This window comes from Macrotis lagotis, chromosome 3 (assembly GCF_037893015.1).
Source record: "Macrotis lagotis isolate mMagLag1 chromosome 3, bilby.v1.9.chrom.fasta, whole genome shotgun sequence".
Lineage (NCBI taxonomy): Eukaryota > Metazoa > Chordata > Mammalia > Peramelemorphia > Peramelidae > Macrotis > Macrotis lagotis.
The window spans coordinates 59,979,736-60,004,958 of record NC_133660.1 but is presented as its reverse complement, the minus strand read 5'-3'; the positions used below and the strand labels follow the sequence as shown (position 1 = coordinate 60,004,958).

The 25,223-nt window shown below is 36.3% G+C and overlaps 1 protein-coding gene across 1 annotated transcript in view; it reads right to left on the bottom strand.

The window, feature by feature from the left end:
- Positions 1–25,223, bottom strand: part of LOC141517585 (TBC domain-containing protein kinase-like protein) — a 130,826-nt gene that overhangs the window by 66,583 nt on the left and 39,020 nt on the right. The window contains exon 4 of the mRNA XM_074228752.1: positions 22,102–22,277. Coding sequence (XP_074084853.1) covers positions 22,102–22,277 — 176 coding nt within the window. The remainder of the gene's footprint in view (positions 1–22,101; positions 22,278–25,223) is intronic.

Below are 25,223 nucleotides of genomic sequence, written 5' to 3'. Positions count from 1 at the left end.
CTTCTCTTTCTAAAAGACAAAGTGGACAAAAGACACATATCTTTTAGATACAAAGTTGTTTGCAAGTTGACTAAACCCATTAGAATATGAACTTCTTGAGGGCAGGGTACATGGTTTTTGCCTTTCTTTGTATATGCAGAAGGATATTTAAGTGCCTAATAAATCTTTCTTGACTGACTTACTAGAAGAGAACTGGGTTTGCAGTTAGGAGAGATTTAGGTTCAAATATCATCTCTTACAAATTCAACAAAACATAATTAGAATTCTTTATTTCTAAGACATGGGATTTTAAATTAATTATGAATGTTTATTGATACTTTACTGTCCCCAGTGACCTGCATGTTTTCTCATCCTTTAAATCTGTTCCTTATGCTGTATGCCATTTTGCATGTCTCTATTATGGTTTGGGATTTGAAAATGAATAAGAATAACTGACAGGATATAGCATTTTAAGGTATGCAGAGCATAAGACCATAGCATCATAAGTCTTATCTGTAAAATGAGAATAGCAATACCAGTAGGACATATTTCCCTCCAATAAAGTGCTGTTGTAAGAATCAACTAAGATGATGGAGGTAAAGTATAGGGAAGGCACCAAGAGTTAACAACAATGATAATAACTAGCATTTATATAGGCCTTTAAGGTTTGCAAAGCATTTTATAAATATAATCGTATATGAGGCTCACATTAATCTCTTTTTATAGATAAGGAAACTGAAGCAGATAGAGGTTGAATGTCTTGCCCAGGGTGAAACAGCTGGCATCTGAGGCGGTCTTGAATTCAGATCTGGGTTCAAATTCTATCCTTGTTGTCTGCCTGTATGACACTGGGCAAGTCATCTAACCTTCATGGGTTTCAGTTTCTTTATCTATAAAATGAAGAGCTTGAATTAGTTGGCCTCTAAGATCCTTCCAGTTCTAGACCTATGATCCTATGTTCTTACTATATCATGTCAGTTAGTCTTATTCATTTTCAATTCCCAAACCATAATAGAGAGATGCAAAGTGGCATATAGCATAAGGAGTAGATTTTAAGGATGAGAAAACATGGAGGTCACTGGGGACAGGAAAATATCAATAAACACTCATAACTAATTTAAAATCTCTTGCCTTGGAAATAAAGAATTCTAATCATGTTTTGTTGAATTTGTCATCTCAAACTAATAAGTAATTTTTCTGCTAGTATATCATTTCCAGTCTTCCCAAAATAGTCTTCTGTAGTGCTGAATTAAATTACACCACAATTCTGGAACTGCAGGAAAGGTAATTTGCATTCAGTGATAAAAATCTTGCCAACTCTAGGCTCGAGGTACTTTGTTTTAAACAATAATATTCAGAAGTAAAATGCACATCAGGGGTTTAATCATGGGGGGGGGAGGGAAGGGAGGGAAGGAAGGGAGAGGAACAAAGAACAGACCCTCTTTCTGTCTTCGTCTCTGACATCCTTTAATTCTTTCTTGATTGATCATTACACTTTTTAAGGAAAGAAACTACATCTTGCCGTGGGGGGGCAGGTAGGCGGTGCAGTGAAGAGAGTACTGGCCTTGGGGTTAGGATGATGAGAGTTCGAATCCAGCCTTAGACACTTGACACTAACTAGCTGTGTGACCTTGGTCAAGTCACTTCACCCTGACTGCCTCTCATCCAGGGTCATCTGTCTTTCTGATTCATATGTGGCCACTGGACCCAGATGGCTCTGGAGGAGAAACTGAGGCTGGTGACTTAACACAGTCCCCCCTCACTCAACTCCAATTCACGTGCTTGTCATGGTCTCACCCTGTTATTATGGTCTTCTTAGAGAATGAAAGAGAATATTAGATTGTGCATTTTAGTGACTGCTCCAATTCCCTCCTACTCAAATTACTTAAAAACTCCCTGTTCCCTCAGTTCTAGTGAGAAAATAGAAGGTACCTCGGCCCCTCTTTCTCCCCCTTTCTTCAAAACCTTTGGACATAATTCCATACCTTTTTTTCCCTTTATGCCAGTTCCCAGGAGGACCCAGCTCTTCTATCTATGAGTCCTTGGTGGGGGGTGGGGTTACAAAGAATGAAAAAAATCCCTCTCAGGGAAGTTGTTTACTATCCATTGGATAGTATTCTATCTCTCTCCTAGTGGCCTTTGCAGAGGCTGGTCCATGGGTGCTTGTAAGGCAATCTCTACTCATTACTTAGCTTTCTGATCCCCTCCCCTCCCCCCCCATTTACCCCATTCTGGTAGTTGTATCACCCCCGTACAATATATTTTCCTTGAAGGTAGGTGCTCAGTTTTCATTTTGGTGAAGTGAACACTGGACTTGGAGTCTAGAAGACCATATTAAGTTGCCTTTCTTGTTTCCATAGCTGTAAATTAACATGCTTACCAAACCTTTTGTCTCATATTCACAAATTGCATATTTATGAAAGGCATAAAAATTGACCTTAGAACAGTTGATAAAGACCTTCAAATAAGGGGTCTGGAGGAACACTAAAATGTAGGGACCTTAGAACTCTTCTCTTTTCTCCCATATTTTTAATTGCTATGATGTTTTCTATTAAGAGGATTTAAGAGAGGGCACAGTTTATCTCTTATTTACTTTTGCAACCATATTCCCCTAACCCCCCCCCCCCAATCTCAAGTAAGTACTCCAATGTCACTGCTTGGGTTATTAACTAACTTGTAAGTTGATATAATAAAATCATCTACCTTTTATTTTAAGAAGAAAACTATAACAGATAGCATAGTTTAGGAACTTTAGATTTTTTATCTTTATATGTATTAGTCCTACACTGATTAGTCATTTCCATGGCATTGGTCAGGAAATCCCAACATTCCAAGGAGACATTGGGGGGATGGTCAGGAATTGCTTTTACAAAAGGGAAGAACTGAAGGGTGGGGAGCAGGGTGAGGACTGAGTAGATCTAAATAGGCAGCTGGGACAGGAGGAGGGGTTCCTTGACACAGGGAAGGAATGGGCAGGTCTAGGCAGCTGGGTGGGGAAACAGGTTGGGGCTTTTGCTCAAGATAGAAAAGACAAGTTGTTGGAAAAAAAAAGTTAGGAAACTGTGAAGCTAGTAGGTTGATGATAAGAATCACATGAAGCAACAATTAAGTTAAATAAAATGATGGAATATGAAAAAATTTGGGCAGGATTCATGGCTGTTTTGTGTTTGGTTATAGAATTTTCAAAATCATCATCAGAACACTATGTACTCTTCTAGTTAAATTTTAGATTTTTAACTTCATGGAAAAAATGTAGAAAAATCTTGACTTAATGTGCTTAATGAATGAGCAGTCTTCTTAAGTGAATAAGCCAGAAAAAGTATTCTGGTAGACTGGGCAATGGTCTAAACTTCTTAAGAATTGGGTTCTACTGATCCAATCATTCTGGAGAGCAATTTGGAACTATATCCCAAGGACAATCAAACTCTGCAAACTACAGCAATACCACTACTAGATTTATATCCCAAAGAGACAAAAAGAAGGGGGGGAGACCTATTAGTACCAAAATATTTATAGCAACTCTTTTTGTGGCAAAGCAAAACTGAGGAGATGTCCATCAGTTGGGGAATATATAAAAAAAAAATGGCAAATAAATAATGAAATACTACTGGGTGGCTTATCTTTTCTCAGTAATACAATTCCAAAAGACTCATGATGGAAAATGCTATATACATCTAGAAAAAGAAATGATGGAGTGTGAATGTAGATCTCTGAATGTAGATCTTGGAGTGTTTTTTTTTCTTTTAGTCTGTTTCTTCTTTCACAATATAATATATAAATATATTTTACATGACTACACTTATTTATCTATATCAAATTGCCTACTATCATAGAGAGGAGGGCGGAAAGGGAGAGAAAAAATTTGGAACACAAAACAATAAAAAGGGAATGCTAAAAATTGTTTTTATGTGTAATTATAAAAAATAAATAAAATGCTCTTTAAAAAAGAATTGGGCTCTAGTTCTCCTTGGAGTTCTACTGCTAATTCATGTGACTTTAGGCAAATAATTAAACATTTCTATATCTTCATTTTCTTATATGCCAAGTAAATTATGAAAAATTATAAAAAAGTAAAAGGGTAAGACTGGCTAAATTCTGAAGTCTCTTTTAGTTCCTGGAGTCTGTGAAGTTTCTGGTGAACCAAGGGGGTGAAGTAGAAAACTTGTTCTTTCATACACTCAAAGAAGTTGGATAAGGGCGGCTAGGTGGTGCAGTGGATAAAGCACCGGCCCTGGAGTCAGGAGTACCTGGGTTCAAATCCAACCATAGGCACTTAATAATTACCTAGCTGTGTGGCCTTGGGCAAGCCATTTAGCCTCAATTGCCTTGCAAAACAAACAAACAAATGAAAAACCCTAAAAAAAAAAGTTGCATGAAATCATAGAGGTTGCTTCTAGGTCAACCCTCTCATTTTTCATTAGGATATTCGACTTGTTCAAGGTCCCTATTCAATTCCATTTGATTCAGTAGTCTTCATTAAGGACTAAGTCTCCATCCAGTGCTGGGGACTCAAAACATATACAAAGCAAATATAAAACAATCCCTGGCCTGGGGAGAAGGACTTGGAGAATCAGAAAAAGGATCCCTTTGTGAAGGAGATGCACCAAAATGGATACATAAAAAAAGTCAGAGACTCCTGGCTAAGGTTGGAGAGCACTGTAGGTATGGGGGGGGGGGCAAAAAAGGCAAAAAAAGACACTACAGCTGGAGTAATAGGGAGCCCCTGAAACTTTTTGAGGATGGAAGGAAAATCAATTTGGCATCTATATAAAGGATACTTTGGAGAAGGGAGAGACTATCCTGGTAGTTCAAGCACAGTTCATGAAGGCCTGAACTAGAGTGGTAGCCACTGGCATTGAGAGGTGATGAAAGCCTGAAGCTCTCTAGTTTGTTGAGTGGGTGAAAACAGTAGCAGAGCCAGGATTCAAGCTCATTTCCTCTGACACTAAATCCACTATATCAAAATTTCTATTGCTAAAAACCTTTCAAGTATAAATGAACTACATCTTAGGCAGTATTATATAGTAAATATATATGAAATTTCTTTAATGATCTTGTGATAATCAAGGTCATCATCATTATCACCCTAATATTTATCACTCTACAGTGCAATGCATATTAAGGCTGAAAGAGTTCGATTCCTCCTTCACTCTCCCACCACTATAACTCAAGTTATATACTGAAGGTCCCCCCCCTTATGAATCTCTTTCCTAAATTAGTTAATTACTTATTTTTCTTTTTTAATAGTGAACAAAGAAAAATCTGGTTAATTACAGATTCTGGATAGAATAATTCCAGTTAATTTACTATGTCCAAAACAGAATTCATTCTATCCATGAATTGCTTTGGGGTCTATGGACCCCAGATTAAGAATTTACAGAAAATGGTATTTGAGTTGAATCTTGAAGGAAATTAGGGATTCTGAGAGGAAAGAAATGAGGAAGAGGGAATTTATATGAATGAAGGTCAGCCAGAGCAAAGGCACAAAGAGAGGAGATTATAGTATTTTGTATGAACAGTAAGAAGGCCAGTTTGGAAGGATTGTAGAGATGATGATGGGAAATGATGTGTAATAGAGATGGTAAGATAATTTAGGGTCAGGTTGTAAAGAACTTTGAAAGCCAAGAGAGGGATTTGCATTTGAAAGGGAGTCACTGTCATTTGTTGAGGAGGGATAGACATAGTCAGATATGCACTAAAGGAAAATCATTTTAGCATCCGTGTGGGAATTGAAGTAGATGAGACATGAGACAGAGAGATTAACTATAGTTCATAAGAGAGGAGATGAGAGTGGCTGGGTGAGAGAAGAAAAGGGTACAGATCAAAGAGATTTTGAGTATTTGGAAAGGAAAAGAACTATATCTGAATGAAGAATACAACAACAAAATAGACTTGGGTTGCCCTAAAACTTGGTTTCTTAATATAAAAAGAACTATATCAAATGGTTTTCATTTGTATTAACTGTGTTCACAAAAGAATAATTTGAGACAATTCTTCTTATTTCCTAAATAGAGAGACCATATGACATATATTATTACTCTCTCTGAGTTGAAAAAGAATGGCAAACTAGTTTTGGGTGTGATAAATCTAGGATTAAGAACAAATCAATGTTGGAGCACTACAAAGGAAACTGTCAAGCAATAAAATGTTGTCACACTTTCATAGAAAGAAAGAAGCATAACAACATAAATGTCTTTCAAAGTACTACTTTATTTTTATTAGTTTTGATTTCTAGAAGAAATGAACTTAAACCAGAGTCAAATTCTACATATTTTACTGGTAACCAAAGTCCTGTAACATGCTGGCCTCTACACTGTGTAAATATTTGGATAGGTAATAAAAGCACTTAGAGGACAAACACATACAGCTTTAAGCAGGGGAAAAATCTCAAATACTCAAGGAAACTAGCTAGTATTATGTATTAATTATGACAAAAAGGCTTTTTGAAATTTTCATATGGAAAATTTGCAAAATATTCAAATGTAATTTCCTGTCTAGTAATGAAATTTGATTTTGTCCATGGAGAAAAGTATTTGATAGCATTTTTAATTCAAAATCTAAAGTTATTCCCTTTGAGTACTTAAAGCATATTTATTCATTTTCCTCTTCACTGGGCTGTCTAATTTTTTGTAATTTATGACTGCTTCCCCCAAAGAAAGACAATGACTTTACAATGTGTTACTGGGAACAAATGGACAATGAGTTGGGACAAGAATTAAAAAGAACAAGAAGAGGGGGGATGGTTGGAATACCTTTAGGGAATTGCAAATTAATGATCCCAAATTTCTCCCTGAAATAGTCTTAAAAAAACACAAAAAAATCCAACACCAGTATTCTTCCAATGATACTGTATGATTTAATCCAAAATATATATAACCTCTGAGAAACTAAAATAAGTAGGGTGCAGCACATATAAACATTACTGGCAGGGGGTACTATGGGGAAAGTTTGGTTCAATACTTCTTTATGAAGGCTCCACCTTTGGAATAAGGGCATATGCTTACTTCTGTCCAGTCATATCACTTGTGTCTGTCTCTCTGTGACCTCAATTGGGGTTTTCTTGGTAGAGATTCTGCAGTGGTTTGCCATTTCCTTCTCCAGCTCATTTTTCAGATGAATAAACTGAGATAAACTGCATTAAATGACTTGCCCAGGGTCACAAAACTAGTAAGTATCTGATACTTGATTTGCCCTTAGGTCTTGCTAACTCCAGACCAGTGTTCAAAATCCAGTGCTTCTGAGCTGCCTTAAGAATTGCTCAATTTTTCCTAAATGCTACCTCAACCTGCTGTGGGAAGTGAATTCTTCCTTAGTCAGAGTGTTTACTACAAAAATAAAAGCAAAAGTTCGATTTACTTCTGATTCTCCTGCATAAAACCTGTATCATGTAGTTTAATTTTCTTTATAATTGAAAAGCTGGTAAGAGCTATTAATTTAAAAACCCACAAGGACCTCATTCATATAGTTCCAGCCCTGAACTGAGTAGAGGAAGAAGCCCTTCCTTCCCATTCCAATAATCTGGACAGAATATCTATTCACTGTTTTTCTTTCTGTAAGAACATGGCAATCCATTTGCAAGTTCACTCCATGGAAGTCTTGAGAACACAAATCATAAAGGAGCTATAATCGATCACCATTTTACATCAAGGGTAAGATAGCTTAAAAAAAAATTTTGGTTTTTTTTTTTTAGGTTTTTCAAGGCAATGGGATTAAATGGTTTGCCCAAGGCCACATGGCTAGGTAATTATTAAGTGTCTGAGGTCGAATTTGAACTCAGGTACTCCTGACTCCAAAGCCAGTGCTCTATCCCTAGCTGTCCTAGCTTAAAAATGTTAAGTGACTAAAAAAATTTGAAGTCACAAACACCTTCAAGAACAGAAAAATTTTAGCATCAATGCCTTCTAACTGTAGGTGGAAGAGGAAAGATTAAATTAAATATTTCACTATCCTCTTACATATCATCCTTTTCCCAGTAATTCTATTTCTTGGTAGGTTTGAGTTGGAAAGTTGGGAGAGAGAGAGAGAGACAAGCTACCTTGAATCTCACCATCTGTTACACAATGTTACATTCCTTCAGGAGCATCTGCACCTGCCCATCTCTGAGTTTCTTTCTGTGTGTGTCTCTCTTTCCATCTAAATGTCAGTACCTAGTTGTACTATTGCTCCTGAAAATGAAACCACTCTCTTCATGTGGAGCTTCTGCTTCCCAACCTCTCTCCATGTGCAGGGAACTTATGGTGTCCACTTGGTCTGCATTTCCTATAAATCCACAAAAGGAGCTCTGTTTGCCTCCTTCCCTAAAAGTAAAGGGTCAGATTTACCTCCAAGTCTGGTTACACAAACAAGTAATTACATGGGGAAAGTACAATCTAAGAAATGTTTGATAGAAAAAAGAAACAGAGAACAAGGGATAATGGAAAGAGAGCCACTGAGCATTATAAAGACATCACTAGGAAAGTTGGTAGTACTTGGAGTGACCCCTCTGTCCTGTGGTGATGCCAGGGAAGGACATGGTCAAAAATAGCAGAGAATAGGTAAGCACAGGATGTGGGTTGTGAAATGCATCTTTGGAAGGAACATCCATCCACATTGATGAAGTTCAGATTTACAAAGCCGCCGTGCCGACCTCACTGTGGTATGTCTGTGAAATTAGGACAGTCTATTTGCGCCATGTCTGCAAACTGAATGGCTTCCACTTGAACTGTCTTAGAAGGATTCCTCAGGTCACCAGCAAGATAAGGTCCTGGACACTGAGGTCCTTTCTGAGTTTAACTGCTAAATAAGCATTCCAACCCCTCTGCACCAAGCACAAAACTGATGAACTGGTCACCTTGTCTGAAGGCCTAATGTAAGTTAGCCTAAAAGACTATTTTATAGAGAACTCAAACACAAGGTGGACACTCCTATGGAGGTCAGAAGAAACAATACAAGAACACTTTCAAGGCCTCTCTGAAGAACTTTAGAGTTGATTTTGAGACATGAGGGACACTGGCACAGGATCACCCAGTATGGTGTGCCTGCATCAAAGAAGGCACTATGTTCTATGAGCAGAACAGCAGTTGGCTTCAAATGACAGGTGAGATGTGCAAATTTGGAGCCATTTCTATCCCATGTGTTCAAATAGACTATTTGTAGTCCCCTTGGGGTAGAATTTTCCAAGTTTGTATTGGTCTGATCAGTCACACTTGGACACATGGTACCCTGGCCCCAATATAGCAATGTTATTTTGGTCCTCTTTGAGTAAGGACAACAACATTAAAACGAAAATAGGAGTTGTCAAATGATAGCCCCATACACAAATCTGGCCCCCTTTGTTTTATACATGTCAGAGGGGTAAGAATGGTTTTTACATTTTTAAATAAAGTTTTATTCTATTTTAAACATAAAAAAAACCAAATATTGTGAGCTTTCCATCATCATGAGGCTATTTTTTTTGGATTTTGAACTCTATAAAACTCCAGACAAAATTAAAATGTCATTGGGAAATATTTAACCAAATAAATTGAAATGCAATGGAATATAATGTTAATTTGTGGTTTTGGTTTTCTAAATCAATGGGTGGCAGAGATCTGTTTCTATTTGAATTTTACACCAACTGAACTACAGTTATTGAATTAGACAGCTCAGTAACAAGTACTTAAACACACACACACACACACACACACACACACACACACAAACACAAACACATCTTAAATTGCGTCTACTGAAGGCCATTACTGATACCTCTTATGACATGGAGATGGTATGGCTTCTCAAAAACTATCCTCATGACCAACTTAAGATCTGGCAATTCAACAGAATTTGAAAGGTGTTGAATATTGCTTAGGTTCTACGTGACAAGCTTAGAGCATTATATCAGTGTCCCATATTTCATTATTGTTGGAAAGTGTGAAGGGGCAAGAAGGTGTTCAGAAGAAAAATGGCTCACTTTCTTTCCATCATTCCTTTCATCTGTCCAATTTGGGTCTTATTTCTATTCCCATTATCTTACAAGGAAGTTGTGAAAATAAGCAAATGCTGATAAGTGACATGATTTATATTTATAAACATTATTTCATTCAAATCTCACAAACAATTTTGTGAGTCAAGTACTGTTATTATCTTTTTACAGATGAGCAATTTGAGGTTTACAAAGGTGAGATGACTTGCAAAAAAAGTCACATAACTAGTGAGTGAGGTAGTATTTGAATTTGGGATTTTCTAACTCCAATTTCAGGCCTTGATCTCCTCTCTCAAAGGAAAACAGGGGAACTGGGCTCATGACTTCTACTTTCTTCTAGGGAGAAATCAAAGCCTCCTTTGTCAAGAGTTAGGTAAGATTCCAGAAAAATCTGCTCCTAACCTCTTATGAATTGCCTTTACATACCATGTGTGAACATATACGTCTTACACAGGCAGCCCAAACTCCTATAGCCATTTATTGAACTCTTTGGGAGTCTTAACTGCTTCCTCATCAGTCTAAAAGAGAGGGTGTAGCTTTCAAAAAATCTAACTTAAAACCTAAAAGGTACATTTCCTTTGGAAGAAATCTAGCTCATTATGTTGAAGATGTAGGTTGGGAGAATGTTGAGTAAAAATATATGGTCTCTTATCAAAGGAAAGTTATTTTAGTGACTCCTTATGGGTTAGGATCAGAAAGACTATATGATTATTAAAATAATATTATAACAAAGCACAATTAGAATATAGTCAACCCCAGTCTCCGACTCACCCCCCCCCCCCCATCCTTATTCTTAGAATTGGGTCAAAAGGAATTTAAATTATACACCTTCTCTTACACCATGTTGGGATCTGTGCTAAGATTAAAGTCTAGGTTAAACTACTCTGCAACATTGTCTGTGATGCACTAGTTATAATGGGACTCCAGGGATAGTAATTATGTGTATTTAACAAGCAGAAAATATTTACTGAGTTCCCATTATGCAAAAAAGCATCATATTTCACTTGTACTACCTTCCTGAATGAAAAGTTTGTTCTAGAACAGCCCTATCTGGATAAGAGCCCACTATTTCTAATTGGTCTCAGATCCCTAACTAGCAGAATATTGCTATATGTTTAACAACCAGTTCTATAAAAAAAAAATGTTTGCAGGCAGGACAGACTTTTAAGTTTGCTTGGCATTATTAACATTTTTTTTGTCCATCACTTACCCAAGTATAGATAATCAACAAAACAACAAATTGAACCTTGATTTGTAGAGTTTGTCCATTTCTATAGATAAGTACTGATGCTAACAATTGAACAAAAAGTTGTTGAGAGAGCTGGTACTGTCCCTAACTATGCTTCATCCTGGTCATCTTCCTAACATACCTCATGGCCCTGCTCACTTTCCCTTTCTTTTTCCTGGAAAAAGTAAGTATAATTATACGTATATTATAATTGCTTCTGGAAAGATGTGTTAAATAATCAAGCAACCAATATGCATTTAATTAAATGCTTTCCATATACTACTTACCACACCAAGCACTGGGAATACAAAGAAAAAGCAAAAATGGGCCCAGTCGTCTAGTAGCTTATATTCTAACGGGGAAGACAAAATCAACAAAAATATATCTAGACAAGATACATACAAAATTCAGAAGAGAAGGTCCTACATGAGGCCATGAGGCCACTTTCATGGTCATTGGACCAAATTGTTCTTGTCCACCTGTTCTACTGGAGGAAGTTTTCCTGTGCTTAGGTGAGATATGCTTCTAACTCACCAAAGGGTTTGGGAATCTGTCACTTACCCTCAATATCAGGAGTTTTCTCAAAGATCTTTCCAGCCCTAAGTTCATAGACAGGTTGATATCTGAGTAGGTGGAGAGCATTTCCACACAGATGAAGACTAGGATTCTTTAAGCACTATTGTTTAGGTCATACATTTTCTCTTTTTAAAAATAAATATATTTTATTTTATTTTTCTGTTACATGTCATTTTAAAAATTCTGAGTTCTGAATTCTATTCCTTATTCCCATTCTCTTCAACCCCTCATTCATGGAAGCAAGTTATTTGATAAGTTAAAAATGTGGATATGCAAAACATTTCCTTAATAGTCATGTTGTAAGAGGACACATAGATATTTCCCTCTGACAAAAAGAAACCTCAAGAAAAATAAAGTTAAAAAAAGGATGCTTCAATGTGTATTCAGTATGTCATAAATCTCAAAGTTGACCTGTATTTTCTATTGCTTTTCTAGGTGACCAAATTATTAATGGGTTAAGTGTAGGAATTGGCACATGGGTGGCAATGGATAAAGTGCTGCATCCAGTTCAAATCTAGCCTCAGTCACTTAAGAAATGTGTGACTTTAGTCAATTTGGCCCCTTAGTATTGAAGGCTAAAAGGACTAATAGAAGTTTCTATTTAATTTTTTGCTAAGTACTCCACCTTCTTAGGACAGTTACATGGTGCAGTGGGGCCTGGAGTCTGGAAGATCTAAGTTCAAATTTAGCCTCAGACACTGACTGTGTGACCCTTGTCAATTCAGTTGACCCTGCTTGACTCAGTTTCCTCATTTATAAAATAAACTGAGGAAGGAAATGTCAAACTACTCCGGTATTTCTGCCCTGAAAACAAACTCGAAATGAGGTCAAAAAAGAGTCAGACCCACCTGAAAACGACTGAACAACAACCACAAGGAATTGGCCTCTTCTTTTGGTCTTGTTGGAGTCCCCTAAAGCTTACAAAATAGTCACACATCCCAGGCAGAAGGATTTACCACAAGGCCATTTATGCATTTTCCTTGTTAGATTCTAACTAAAATACAATGCATTTTGACAAAATTATCATTTTTGTCCTGAGATGGGGAAGAAAAAAATGAAAATAGAAGGGCCATCTCTAAGGACATTTCCAAAAAGAATTCTATCATTGCCCTTGCCAGTACTGACCTCCTTCAGTTCTTCTCTATTATAGTTATGTAATATGAATATGAATTGTTACCTGCAGAGTCAGTTTCTTCGAAGAGAGGGACCAAAGCTTTATATAAACTTTGAAGAATGGCATTCTGAACTCACTACAGGCTTAGGAATATCTATGTTATTCTGCCATTTCGTTCTGAACTCTATTATTACCTGGTGCATTGGTCTATATGGAAGGGCTGAAGCAGTTGTGTAGAAAATGAAGGCAGCTCTAACTGAGGTTCCATCTTGAACTTTACCTGAAATCATTCCAACACCTAAGTGCTCCAACTTCCAAGGTCACCTCCAGGATGGAGCATCCACAAGGTTCCTGGCTGCCCTCTTAAGCATGGACATCCATCCATAGATTGCCAGGGTCAGGCTCAGGAGGCTGCAGGGGCTTTCACCAGAAGAAAAATGTGGCCACCTCAGGGAAAGACTCTTTATCAAAGGGCAGTGGGTGTTAGAAAAATCCGTACGCAAACAAACCAGAGCAAGCGGAACTACAATATTAATTTGGGTAAAGGCTATTGGGATGGCTTTCCCTTTTATCTGTCCAAAGCTCACTGATTTTTCTCTATTTCTCATCTGGATTTCAAATCTATTTAAGAAGGTACCCTTTGTTTCCTGGACAGAAGCTGAGCATTTTGGAACATCTTCAGAGTCCCGTAGTAGGCACTTAAGAAATGCTTGGTGACTGACTGAATCTTTGAGGGGGGCTTGGGGGTGCAGAGGGAAGAATAGAACATGTAAATAGAAAAATAAATGAGAAAGAGGAGAGAGAAAATAACTATAAGGATCAGGAAAGACCCAATTAGGATGCCAGATGTTCATTAAAAGCTCAACAACTTTTAATGAATTCTGAACGATCCTATCCAAACTTATTTCCACACTTGTTTGGGAGTCTAAAGAAGGGGGGGCTGTGAGAAGAACCCTGGACAAGAAGAATGGCACACCTGAGTTTGAATCCAGCCTCAGATCTGACCCTGGACATTTAACCTCTGCTTCCCAAAGTCTCCTCATCTGTATAATGGGATTACTAAGTCCCCTCCCTGCCAGCTTCCTTGTGTGGATCCAGTGGGATAGCTGTAAAATACTATATGAATGATAGCTATTATTATTGTTAAACAAATGGGATAGAAATGATAATCCAATGTTCAGCTAAATATATGCAGACACACTCAAGGCAACCACCCTTCTTGGACAGTGATCTTAATCTCATCACAACTAAGGAGCTGGGACAAAGAGAAGGGGGATATGGAATCCCCATTCAAGTGGATTGAGGGCTCAGACCACTTGACTCTGACCCACTTTTTCCTCAACACATACTTCACTGTTTAAGGACCTGGTCAAAGGACAGGAGATTCTGCTGCCTTTTAAAGGAAAGCCAGGGTCTGGGTTGGCACAGTTTCACAAATGCCTCGGCTGTTCCTCGGTGGCGATAAGGTACAGCTAGGCACCTCGCTCAAAGAATCCTAAGAATTTCCCACCCTTCCCACAATCAGATGGCCAAGCACTTAATTTTCATACCCACTCTCCTGCCAAGAGCTCCCTTGGACTCAGGAGCTTTTATCAGAACAGGCAGAGGCACACTGTAAGAATGAATACAGCTGTGCCTTGGGAAATAACTGATGCCAGAATAAGAAACAACAACACTTGACCCAGTCATGCTTCATGCTGATGCACATCTCCAAATATGGCATTACTGAAAAATAAAACAAAGCTCAGGAACCAACCCAACAACGAGTTTCAGTTCCCCCACCCCAAATAGAAAAAGTAGAATAGAAGAAAAACAGGGAAGCCCCACCCCATATATATATATATATATGTATATGTATATATATACATATATATATACACATACACACACATTAAAAACATAAGTGTGTTCAAATGATTAGTGCATGTTATATAAACACAATATTTGCATAAATGTCCACACAAGGGGATGTTACTTCTAAATATGGCAGTATTCAAAAAATAAAACAAATCAACTCAACAATGAATTTTGGTTTTTCATTCCAGAATAACAAGGGATAGAAGGAAAAGAGATGTATATCTGTGTATGTATACAGATACACACACACACATATGGAACTAGTATGTTTGTATGTACCTGTGATTACAACAGAGGTAGATTAATATCTACCTATTGATGCTACAGAAACATCAGTGGAGGACTATGTAGACAGAAAAGAAGGCTTCCAAAACTCTGTTATTTTATGATTATAGAATCAGAATTTTTAAACTGGAAAGGGCTTTCAAGGATATCTAATCTAGGCCCTTCCATCCTTTAGACTGATTTACAAATGGATTTATGTCAGTTTTCAAATGGAGTGAATGGTCACCTACCCAACCCTTGGTGGTGATCGAGGGCAAGATTGAATAGGGTTCATTTGGTGGTGGAAGATGAGAAAGAACATATACCTTGTAGCTTCATATCTGAACTAATCATTCTCTTTAACAAGAAATAAAACTCTGTTGTTTTTAAACCGTTGAAGGACTGCAAGTGTAGGCAGTGCTTTCTAAATTTGGGAGCCCTTATAAAAAGTTTTCGTTGCCTGACCAGTCAGGGCTTCAGAACACACACCTGCCTTGCAATATGTTTTCAATCTAATGGTTTCCTTTGTACATAAGGGGTCCTTAGGACATCCATTCATTCATTAATTCAAACATTAAGTACTTCCATGTGTAAACACATCACACATCAAAAGCTTACTTCAAAAGCCATCTAACAATTGGTTTTGGAAATAAAGGAAAATGTAAGAATAATTTATAACTCTTCCAGAACTACCCAACATTATTTTAATACACAATCCAACAAAGAAAACAGCAGCCAAAGGTGGTGATGATGATGATTATGATGATGATGATGATGATAATAATAATAATAATCATAATAAATAGCAGCCGGCATTCATATAGAGCTTTAAAACTTGCATTGTACTTTACAACTTACAACTGCTTCATAAAGTCAATACTGTCATTACCTCCATTTTACAGGGGATTTTGGAAGGAACCAAAAGGTAGAGAACCAAAGTCAAACTAAACATAATTTATCAATTTCAGGACTATTATCAAGAGAACCTTAGGAACCCTAGGTTCATTGTGGCACTAATATTTACTGTGTGACCCTAACTCTTCTAAACTCTCTGATGAAGACTTTTAAACTCTTTGTATGACAGTCTCCTCATTAAACTCCTCTTTCTCCATACTTTTTTTTGGTCAACATCTCTGATTTAATGGGCATAATGAACCACCCAGCCCTGCCCCCCCCAGCACAGAGACTCCCTCTATCGGTGCTTATCAGAAACCTATGGTCTTAGAATGCTGAGTTTAAGGGATTTTACATCAGAGCCTGTGTCACAGGTGCTAGAGGCAGGATTTGATTCTGAGCACTCTTGATCCTGCCCTGTCACATCATCTCTAAAATACCATAGTTTCACTCCCTACCTTAGAGAACTAGTGGACACTGTGACTAAATGTGACCTTTTGAAGTTAGGTCTATATTATATGTTCTTACATTGGACAGGTATCATTTACTAGTGACTAATTTTACTTTCTAGTCTATTAAAGAGTTAATATTCCCTTCTCCCAAAAAAAGAGTTTATAACCTATTAAAAATGTAGTTTACTGGGATTTCAACTCCCTCTTTAATTTTTATGGGCAGAAATGCCCCAGCTTTAGGAAAATTTTAAGAGAAGCCAAAGTTTATATAATATTAGAATGAGAGATAAATGCTTGCAGAGAGATGTGAAACATTTATGATTTTGTAAAGTGGATACTTCTCTATTTCCTTTAGGAACAAATGATCAAAATGAACAAATAAGAGGAAGGGATACATTTGGAAATAAAATAAAAGCAAAATTTATCAATAAGATTTCAAGAATAGTACACATTCTCAATTTAAATATAAGTTCAAAAACATTTTTAAGTCAAATTTATTTTTATTTTTCACATTGTTATTTTGCTTCATTAAAGTAAATAAATTTAGTAAATAAAGTCAACTTAAGTATATAATTAAGAACATATAATAGAGAGATGTGCAATTTATACTGAAATTGAAAAGTATAATTCTTCTGAAGATCTATTTGGATGGTAATGTTTCACAATGTCTTCTTGTATAGTGAGTCAATTTCATAGGTTTTTACAGAGTTTAGAATAAAATACTGTATAATACCACTACAGTAGTTTTCCATTCAATGATTTTTTTTGTTCACATATCTTAAAGGAAACTTACTGATGATGCCTATAATTCTTACTGCATTTCTTAAAAATTCTTCTTAAGAAGTTTCTCTGTCACCCCTGCATCAACTCTGACTTGGATGACTGAAGAAAAACACTATTGTAATCAATAAAGCCAGGTCTTTTGAATGCCCTCCACCCCTTGCTTCCCTGGCATATAAAGTTGGGTGGCTTACTGAGTTGCTTTAACTTCCTCTTTGGGCAGGGCTGCGGAGGTGGTGCTGGGGAGGGATGGACTGGAATGCTGTAACAACTATGGCAAGCTAATGGGGGAGGAAAAGGAATTTATTTTTCTATGATGAATCTCCATTCTCCTTGACCTTGCAAGAGTAGGATGAAGCTCATTTCTCTAACTAGATTCTTTATTTTTTTAAACTTTCACCTAGAATTGCAATTAAGTCTACTTTAATTGTTTCTAAACTATAAGAAATTTAAGGAAAGTTGTTTTGAGACCTAATGGTATTGGGACAGAAGCACAAAGAAAGTATGGCTTTAGATACAAGCTTCAAGGTATTCAACAAAGCTTCTGTTCCAATTCACCTATAACAATTAGGTGAACAATCACAGAAAACAAGTCTGTGTCTTCATTTGGTGTCTCATTCTACTTTTAAGAAGGTTCTAAATAAACAAAAATGTTTAAGTCCTGAGAAACCCACAAAGGTGTGATATGTATACACATACATGCATGTTCTTGTGGACCTGAGTGAACTGAGGAAAAAGCCAAACACTGAGAAGCTATGACTATGTGGATAAGTTCTGACTTTAGGTGATGCCTTTAGGTGACAAGGGAAATAGGGGCCAATCAATTTCCATGGATAGTTTTGTTGACTTTTAGGGAATTAATCCCTCTTGGAGGGAGATGGAGGAATGCTGAAAGATTTTTTAATTCTGTTATAGGTGGCATAAGAGGTGAAATCAAACAAAAACAGTAGGGAAGAAAGGAAGCGTTTATTAGATACCTTCTAGGTGCCAGATACTGGACTCAGTCCTTTATGATTATTTTCTAATCTGAGCCTGACAACAACCCTCGGATGTAGATGCTATGATAACCCCACTTTACAGTTGAGGAAACAGGTCTTATTCAGGGTCCAAGGTCCAGAGACTTATCCAGGGTCACACAGCTAATGAGTGTTAAAGCTCAAATTTGAACTCTGGTCTTCTTGAACTGAGCTTCCATTTTTCTGACAAAATCTAATATGAATGCAAAATTAGTCCTGATAAATGCTTAGTTACCCAGTCCAGAAATAAGGTGTTTTTCATTTACTTCAAGAATAGATTATATTCAGAGCAGATTTTCCAAATGAACTGTTGAAAATCATTCAGAACTTAAGGTATTCTTAGAGAACCTAGGATGGTGCTTTACACGTTTGATGCTTTACACCACTGAAGAATAATTATTATATACATTTGGATGCACATTATAAATATGCACATATGAATATATTCACATATATGCATATGTATGTGCTGCCTGAGTTAGATATTTATTGATAAGAAATAAAATTGAACCCTCAAACTCTAACAGATCTGGAATCTCATCAATGTGGGTATGGCCTCCAGTGATGCTGCTAATGATTCCCTATGATTTCCCATGTGATGGGGGACTCCTGTCTGTGTGCTCCTATAAATTCCTACCAGTGGATTCACTAAATATACCATTTCCCCCCATAGATAATAAAGCTTTTTGTTTTATCCATGGACATTGTGTTTCACTTCTTCCATTTTTCCTCAAGGCGTTAACTGCACTCCCAATCTTCTATTGAGACTGTGGCTGTGGAGTTGAACCCAGTAAACATAAATATATATGGAGCCCAGCCCAGGGGCTTGTATGGGCAAGGTGAGCAGCCATTCAGGCTACAGGGGAGACAACATCCTTCTCAATATAACTTTTAATTTTTTATTTTTATTTAAGACAATGGAGTTAAGTGGCTTGCCCAAGGCCACACAGCTAGGAAATTATTAAGTGCCTGAGGTTGGATTTGAACTCAGGTCCTCCTGAATCCAGGGTCAGTGCTCTATCCACTGCGCCACCTAGCTGCCCCCTCAATATTACTTTTAAAAATGAATATATTTTTTGTGCCAGAAAATCCTATCCTTAAAGCAAATAGCTATTAATTTTGTTAAAAGTCATGTCACACATATCATAAATATAGGCTCAGTCTGCCATGGAGAATAAAACAAAGGGGACATGATTTTCAGTGGCCTATGGCATACAAATCCCTTGGATAAGTTCTGGGTGTCTACTCAGTCCAAAGTGCTTCACTGTTTAAGGCAAGAAGTGGATGAGGGAAGCCTTGGCACCAGATGAAATAACTCTACTGGCACATTCTTTAAGAAGCTTATGATCAGAATAGTTCTAAAACAAAAAAGACAAAGGTCACTGGAAATCCAAGTCTAAATGCTATACTGGGGTGCGGGGAAGGACACTAGATAGACCTCCTCAGTCCTCTGAGGACCCTCCTTGCCCAAGGTTCGGGTTCTATGATGGGGAGCTGGCAAATCAGAAAGGAAAGGCACCAGGAGGCCCTCGATTCTGGAAGGGATGCCCCTCTCACACTGATACTGGAGCCTCAGCAACAGAAACAATACCAGCAGCAAAACCTTCCAAGGCTGGGGAGGAACCCAAGAAAACAAGGGACATACTTCGATGGTCCATGTGATTATAATTAGAAATTATTTGGAAATAAAGGATCTTTATAGGATTGGACATTCAGAGTGGGAAGCAGCCTTTAGAGATCATTTATTCTCATTAAGCCTTTGCAATTTAAAAATATTAAATGATAAAACCTCCATAACTTGGGATGTCAGTGTGATAGCCATAATCTGTAAACCACATTTAAAAACAAGTTGAATTTTTTTTTTGAGAGAATGTATGGAATTCAGTTCAACTTGACAAATATAAATGATTATGATCACTTAACCTCTCAAAAGCCTCTATTTTTCTCATCTACAGAATGAGCAAAACAACTATTGCACCACCTTCCTTATAGGGTTTGTGAAGAAGGAGATTTGTAGACCAAAAATGAAAATTACCATATAAATATGAGATGTTATCACTATGGTAATCTTACTATCTCCTGTGGCCATTTCCTGTTTGTCACAGGATCTGAAATAAGAATATACTACATTTCACTGTATAATGGAGCTTTTCTAAAGTTTAATAAATTGGCTTTTCCAAGCTTTCACTGGTTTACAGCTTTCCTACTTTCCAAGTTGTCAGAGTATATGCTATATTCTCACCTCCTTCCTTCTGTTTTCTGTTTCCCAAATAACTAACCATTTGTTTAAGCAATTATTTCTCTCACTACAAGAAAGATGTTAATTCCTAATATTAACCTATTTGCAAAAAGTAATTCAAACTTTCCAATGCATATATATTTCTAAATGTTTATTTAGTAGTCTATATTTTGATTTATTGTCACAAGCCTTTGATGTGTCAAATATTAGCTATATTTTCAAAATTACAGATTCAGTTTAGGATTCAGGCTTTCAGGAATTCTTAACCCTTTTCGAGTCTGTCAAAGACCCCTTTGGCAACCTGGTGATGCCTATGGAACTCTTATCACAATCATGATTTTAAATGTAAAAAATAAAATATATATGATTACCAAGGAAAAGAAAAGTTAGTGAAAATAAAAAATGTGATTTTTTTTTTCTCCCACCAAAGTTCATAGAGCTTCTGAAATCTATCTACATGGATAGGGTCTCTGGATCCCAGGTTAAGTACCCTTGTTCTAAGAAAGAGGAATATATATATATATATATATATATATATATATATGTTCTTTTAGGGTCTCTGGATCCCAGGTTAAGAAATCCTGTTCTAAGAAAAGGGATTATGTCTGTGAACAAAATCAGGGCCATGTTTATGTGGCACTTAATAAATAAAATTTGTTGTTGTTGATAGAGGGGCATATAAGATAGTTATAATCATAGATTAATTCATTATTTGTGTATATGTTAAATAAAGGAACTCAGGAAAGAGATGGAGGCTGAATATAGAATTAATTTGTATGGTATAAATTAAGATATATATGTATAATTATATATATATAAAATATTAAATGTTTTCAGTATGTTAAAGGAGAAAAAGAAAAATGCACCAATATACGATTTAAAAAAATTCTTCTTTTGTTTACTTTTTTAAGTTAAAGTAACTTCATTAATATGTATCTTTTCATGTGGGCAAAATGTAAGACACTTTTGTAGAACACAATTAATTACAGTATTTCTAGAAGTTTAAGACTTTTTTGGTTTTGTTTTTTTTGCAAGGCAAAGGGGTTCAGTGATTCATCCAAGGCCACACAGCTAGGTAATTATATTAAGTGTCTGAGGCCGGATTTGAGCTCAGGTACTCCTGACTCCAGGGCTGGTGCTGTATCCATTGTGCCATCTAGCTGCCCCAGTTTAAGACATTTTAAAAGATATAAAGAATTAAACTGATAGTCTTAAAAGTTATTATATAGAAAATATATTTCTTTTTAATTAAAAATAAAAATAAAAATAAAAATTTTGACTTTCACTGTTTCCTAAAACATTGGTTCAATTGTCAAGCAACATAAAGAAGCACACATTTCCAGTTTGGATTTATTCTCTGATCCTCTTTGGGGACATTCATTCTTCTAAAATTATTTCACAAGGAAGCTAACATAAATGAATTTACCAAAAGCAATGAATTTGGGGTCATAAAAACCTGAATTCAAAACCTGGTTCTGCAGCTTACTAATTATAACCTGGGGGTTTTAGCCAATCTGGATCTCAGTTTCCTTACCTGTAAAATGAAGGTGTTGGACTAAATCTCACAGGTTCATTACAGATCTAAATAGGAAAAAACTGCCCAACTGAAATAATCAGAAAATACTACTGGACAATGACCTCATCATATATAAACAAAAGAATCCAAGTGCTTTGCAAAATAGGTTTACATTATAAAGCATATAAATGATAAGGTTAACAAATTCTATGTGTGATTAGGTGAATTAAGATGCAAACATACCAGGTCTGTCTTGGGAGTATCCTGAGAGTCAACGGAGAAATAAGGCGTGGAATTCCTCACCCCATTGTTGTCAGAAGATTGTTTGGGGGGTTGGGCATGTTGTCTGTAAGTAGCACTTTTGGGAGTCCAGCAAAACAAATTGATTGATTCACGGACACAACGCTCGATGTCAATTTCTGTATAGGGAATGAAATCAAACAAAATGTAGACCTGGAATGGTAACTTTATTTAAACCAAAACATCATCACCAACTTTCTCTACCTCCTCCAAATATTAAAAACAACATCTAACAATAGGCCTGCTGTTAAAAAAGAAATTCCTGCTAATGAAGCACTGTGCCCCCAAAGGCACACTTTCTTAAAGGTTATGAAATTTTCAATAGAATTACAATAAAAAAAAACAGTTCATTAGGTAGCTAGATGGCCCATGGATAGAACATCAGATTTGCAATCAGGAAAATCTGAGTTCAAAATCCTGCTTCAGAAACATGCTAGTTGTGTGATTAGGCAAGTCACTGAACCACTATTTGTTTCCCTCATTTGTAAAATAAGGATAATAATAGTGCTTATGTTGTAGGGTTGTTGTAAGGACCAAATGAGATGATACTTATAAAGCACTTAGCACAGTGTTAACTATTAGTTTTTATTATTAGATCACACTAATAAGAGAAATGAACATTTACAACAAGTGTGACACACTCAACAAATTGGCTAAGACAATAAAAGAAGAGGTCAATGTTGGAGAGGCAATGTTTCACAGCTGAATCCATAGGATGAACAATATTGGGAGAGAGAACTTTGTGAATCAAAGCATTCAAGTCACATTTTTTTTTTGTGGCAGAAACCCCCCCCCCAAAAAAAAACCCAAAGTGGATGTTTAAAAATTAGGGAATGGCTGAATAAAGTGTATAAAATAAATAAAATAAAGTGCACAGAATGTAATGTAATGTTGTTAAGCCTTAAGAAATGAAGTATATGGGGGCAGCTAGGTGGCGCAGTGAATAGAGCACCGGCCCTGGAGTCAGGAGTACCTGGGTTCAAATCTGACCTCAGACACTTAATAATTACCTAGCCATGTGGCCTTGAGCAAGCCACTTAGCCCCATTGCCTTGAAAAATCTTAAAAAAAAAAAGAAATGAAGTATATGAAGAATTCAGAAAAACAGAATTTTATGAAAATGTAGGGAAAAGCAAGCAAAATCAAGAAAACAATGTACATGACTGTAGTAATGTCAACATAAAACATGCTTCCCTTTTTCTTTTTGCTGTTCACTGAGTTGGCTGCTTCTACATAGCTGTGTTTGTTTGTTTTTTTAATTTACAAAGAAGGACTCATTGATATGAGTCAGAGGGAATGAATATTCAGAGATAACTCTGATGTGACAGGGACAGAGGAGTGAGATTTGACTGACTCTTCCCTGTCTCTGCTCCAAAAAGTGTAATAACTTTCTTAAAATAAAAATATAACAGAATAAAAAAGCAACGGATTAGTAAAAACACTATTAATATTAATATAATTATTTGTGATGTTGAGGAATTCATTACTATCGTCTGTTCATGCTTATATGGAAAGGTATATCTTATTGTCTCAATCAAACTCAGCCCATCCCTTTCTTTTCAAAGTTTTATATTTTGGAGGGAAGGAGATGGCCAATAGAAGGATAAGGGACATTTATTATAAGAAAATTAAAAAGTGCCAATCACATTTAAGTCTTTGTTCTCTTTCATGTTTTGGGGTTTTAGGGGTTATTATGCACATTAAATTTAGAGGTAAATATTAACTCTTGTAGGCTTTCTGTGAAAAATTTACATGATTGTGTAAATATCATTCCCATTACATAAACTGAACCTCAGAGAGATTATGTGACTTGTTTGTAGTTATTAGGGAGTGTGAGTAAAGAGTTGAATCGCCTCCTTTTAAAAAATTAATATTTTATTTTTTCACAATTACATGTAAAAACAATTTTTATAACACTTTCAAGAAATTTGCATTTCAAATCTCTCCTTCCTTCCTTTTCTTCTCTGCCTCATTGAAAATGTAAGCAATTTGTTCATGTAAGTCTTCCAGGTTTTTCTAAGAGCTTCCTCCTTATTATTTCTTATAGCACAAGCATTCATTCCATCACAATCATATAAAATAAAGTGTTCAGTCATTACCCACTCCCTTCGATTTCGAATTTTTTAAAAATTTAAAAAAAATATAGACGCTTTTCCTTTTTTAAAAAAAATGTTTTTGGGATACAGATCTAGCAGTGGTTGAATCCAGTTTTCTAAAGTAAAATTTAGCTCCTTTCTCACTCTGTAACACTAGGAACAACTGGATGCCAAAGTCACAAGGAGATTCTTTCTATTTCTCCCTCAACCACCCAGTGAAAGTTCTCTGGCCAGTCCAGAGGTTCTGACTTTCTTAGTGTCATGAACTCCTTTGGTGGTCTAGTGAACCCCTTCTTAAAATAATGCTTTTTGGGGTGGCTAGGTGGCACAGTGGATAGAGCACCCGCCCTGGAGTCAGGAGTACCTGAGTTCAAATCCAGCCTCAAGATACTTTCTAATTACCTAGTTGTGTGGCTTTGGGCAAGCCACTTAACCCCATTGCCTTGGGAAAAAAAAAAACCTAAAAAAAATAAAATAATGCTTTTAAATATATAAAATAAAATAAGTAGGATGACAAAGGAAATGAAATTATATTATAATATGGTTAACAAAATACTTTAAAAAGATAAAATTCAGAGTGTCCAGGTTAAAACTTCTGGAGCTGGATTATTTTAACAGCCTACCAACCTCTTTCAGGTTCCTTGATTCCTTCAAAATGCAAAAACCTCTGATGTATTTGTATTCCTTATTATTATTATTCTTATTATTTCTACTTCTTCATGTAACACATCAGGAGTTTATGATACACCAAAATATAAAATATGCTTCATCAACTTGAGAAAAAAGTCTGTTATAGAAAAGCTGACACTGTCTTTGAATTTGTTTATTATTATTATTTTTTAATCTGTTGTGTTCTTTCCAGATTCATTTCGAAATGTTCTTGGAATGGAGTATTTTAATTAGTTCTCATACAAAGCATTGTGCAAAATTGTTTCTTCATTTCTTCTTTTCCTTTTACTATACTCACCAT